Source organism: Pteropus vampyrus, unplaced genomic scaffold (assembly GCF_000151845.1).
Source record: "Pteropus vampyrus isolate Shadow unplaced genomic scaffold, Pvam_2.0 Scaffold54, whole genome shotgun sequence".
In the NCBI taxonomy this organism is placed as follows: Eukaryota; Metazoa; Chordata; class Mammalia; order Chiroptera; family Pteropodidae; genus Pteropus; species Pteropus vampyrus.
In genome coordinates, this window is record NW_011888835.1 from 3,037,050 (window position 1) to 3,040,597 (window position 3,548).

A 3,548-nucleotide genomic window follows, 5' to 3' on the forward strand; every position below is an offset into this window, starting at 1 on the left:
GCAATGACAATCCCGCCTTTTGCTACTTTCAGCAGTATTAACTGTGGGCAAGTAATGTAAGCCTCATTTCCCAGTTGTAAAATGATGGTAACAGGAATATTTTCACTTTGTTTGAGTAAGAACAAAGTTAAAGAATATAACTTATACAAAATACTTAGCACAGCATCAAGTACAGGGGACACAATAAGTGCTATGGGTTAGATTTATTGAGTTTTCTTTACATTGTAAACCTAATAATTGTAAATTAAGTACTGTTGTCTGCTCCCCCATTTACGAATTAGGAAGGGATGAGAACAAAAATTGATTTGCCTCATCTGACAAAGACTTTTAACTTCCCAGAGGCCACATTTTTAAAAAAAGAAAAAGAGAGCAGGCATAAAATAAAAATTTTTTTTCATTCTCGAGGGAATCTAGAGAGAATAGATGCTTGTACAAACCATGCTATCAATGAATTTATAGTGAGAAACTGTCACATAACATTAAGAGAGGTTTATTTTTTTATATTTATACCAATTTTATGATGTACAATGATATTTTAAAGAAAATATACAAAAGTTTTCATTTTTAACTTGAATATATATATATATATATATATATATTCAAGTTAAAATATATATAAATATATATATATATATATTTATATATATATAAATATATATATATATATATATATATATATATATATATATATATATATATATATATATATATATATTTGTTATATTTAACCTGGCTTGAACAGTTTCAGAATTATCTTCCCTTTTCTTACAACCTATAATCTGATTGGATGTATACGGGTGAAGGCAAACACTCATACCCACTCTATACTCACTAGTACAGGCAAGCAGAAGCACACACACACAGTGCTGTGTGTTTCCTATCTTGACCTAATGCTATATCATTAACAAACGACATCCAGATTTTAATAATATTGGCAATGATGGTGAATAAACACTGTCAGATATGTCAGCTATACTATATACTTTTGAAATGGATGAATATTGAAAGACTTAAACAATGTGAAAGAAGGAAGAAATGAGAACTACTCAGCAATAAATATATAGCCCCCCCCCCAAAAAAAGGGAAAAAAGAACATTGCCTGTAATCATTTCAGTGACTTTTTCTTTGTGTAGTATGAAACAACAATTCAGGAACTTTTAACTGTCATTCTGATGATTGGAAACCTAGCCAAGTATGTAAAGAGTCTTTAATTCTTATAGGTTTTCTGCTTAGAATATATTGAACTAGATGTTTGAAAAGTAGTTTACCACATTCGAAGAAAAATATACATACATTGGTAAAATTCAGGACTAAGTGAAATATGCAAGATCTGAAATTTGAACTTGGTCGAATTAGAGTTGATCTACATTTAAAAAGAATTTTTGATAAGGCAGCAAAATATTTTATATGTTTAGATATTTTATATGCCAAAAAGAAATTCTGAAGAACCACTGAAATAACAGACAGGGTGCCAGCAAATTTTCATTCCTTTTTTACCAACTAACTTGAAAATAAATAATTTCTTCTGTGGACAGAAACTTAGGTGTCCCAGCTAGTAACATGAAAGGATCTACTTTTCAGATATTTAAATTTTATAAACTGTATACATCATCTAAAAATAATGTATTCTACTGTCATATGAATATTTATTTTTAAGCATTTTTACATATTGTCATATATTAAAATTGGGTACATATCCGTGAAAGACACATTACATGGTATCTTTTTACTCTACCATACATTATGTTCATAAAGAATGAAGCCTTGAGATAAATATTTAAAAAATTATAATACCTTTAACCTCTCTAAAGAAGTCACAATTCAATTTACTTTCACTTTTTTGTAACATAATATTAATGTTAGTACTATGAAGTCAGAGATACTGAGCTAATTTGTTCATGAGATGGTATGTTTCCAAATGAATAATAGTTAGATGGTGAATATGACTATTATAAATCACCACAAAATGTTAAGCATTCTTTGTAAGATAAACACTTTTACCTATAAAATATCTTTCCTCCATTCTTCCATTCAAAATATACTAACCTTGTCCTAAAGTTTGTAGGGTGAGGATGGCCATCATACAAGGATAAGTAGTCGTATTCTTCTTCTAGAGCAAATGATTGAAAAACAATTTGTATTCTATTTCGTTCTTCTGCTATTATTACCCATGTACAGTTTGCGCCATTTGGATATCCATATGGAAAACCAGGGCTTTCTATAGTTCCATTAAGTCCTTTTAAAGTTCCACCACATGTATAAATAAATCCTGCAATAAAAAAATAAATAAAGAGACATTAATATTATGTAAAACAAGAATAAATCAGGAAACATATTATTGTTTTTCCAAGGCCCATGTTACAATAATTTTGTAAATGATAATTAAAGAGCTACATATTTTTTTAAAAAAGGTAAAACAACTAGAAAAATACTAGAAGACTTGTCATTTATCATATATATTGTGATTAGTCATTAGAACCAGTAGATAAAATGAAATCCTCTACATGTATACATATATGATCCATTAAATTATCTAAAAGACAAATATAATCCTAGAACATGATATCTTTCCTGAGGTAGTTTTCAATATAATGTTGGACACTCAGAAACAACCTTGAAAATTTAATGATTTTAGTATGCATTTTGAATCTTAAAAAATTAACTGCGATTTTTCTAAGTAAAGCATGGTAACTCTTTTGAGTGTTCATATCTTTACCATGGAGCCAATGTGCTTTAGGAAAGTCTATCTCACCCTTATTCTAGTAGAGGAATAAATGGCTCAGACCTTAAAAAAAAAAACAAAAAACAAAAAAAAAAACAACAGTGTAAGTGCTGTGCCACTGACCAGAGTGGTTGGTCCAAAATGGACACAATCCTAATTTATTCACACCAAGTGAAACCTAAGGTTGGGGAGAAAATATAATCAAAAATTGAATCCTGGGCAACTATCAGCGGCCACTTACAAACTTCTGTAGTAGTTCTAAAGGAAGTCTAAATTATTGAGAGCTTGACACTTGGAGATACCTAAAAAACTTACTATGTTTCTTGAGGAATTAATTTATTTATAAGAATATGTCAGTCTGTAGACATATCATGTAATATAAAACCCTAAGATTTATGTGGAAGTGAGAGCAGATAGTCTTCAGCATGGATCTAGACAAGTTGACATGCAATTAAACCTTGGATTTAGAGGTAGGAAGCCAGGGTTACAGAAGTTCTGATGAGAATTCCTCACCTGGATGTTATTTCCACATTTGTGAGTCATACATAAATTGGAGATACCAAGCTAATTTGGAGGAGAAAAATTAGCTAGTTTGGCTAATATGAGACACCATGCTCCCAAATGCATGTGTATTTTTAGAACTATATGTAGAAAATGAAGGAAATGTGGGGATCCTCTCTTAGAGAAGATGGAGGCTGAGAAGGAATGAGTATAGGTATGGATATTTTTAAATAGTGTGAGGAAACTTGCGAGGAAGATGGGAAGCCAGAGTTGTAGATTGTGGCAGACAGAGGCTGATTTCAGATGTTTATTCATTCCACACTCT

At 30.3% G+C, this 3,548-nt stretch overlaps 1 protein-coding gene across 1 annotated transcript in view; it reads right to left on the reverse strand.

The window, feature by feature from the left end:
• Positions 1-3,548, reverse strand: part of CSMD3 (CUB and Sushi multiple domains 3) — a 1,080,109-nt gene that overhangs the window by 960,982 nt on the left and 115,579 nt on the right. The window contains 1 exon segment of the mRNA XM_011360386.2: positions 2,047-2,269. Coding sequence (XP_011358688.1) covers positions 2,047-2,269 — 223 coding nt within the window.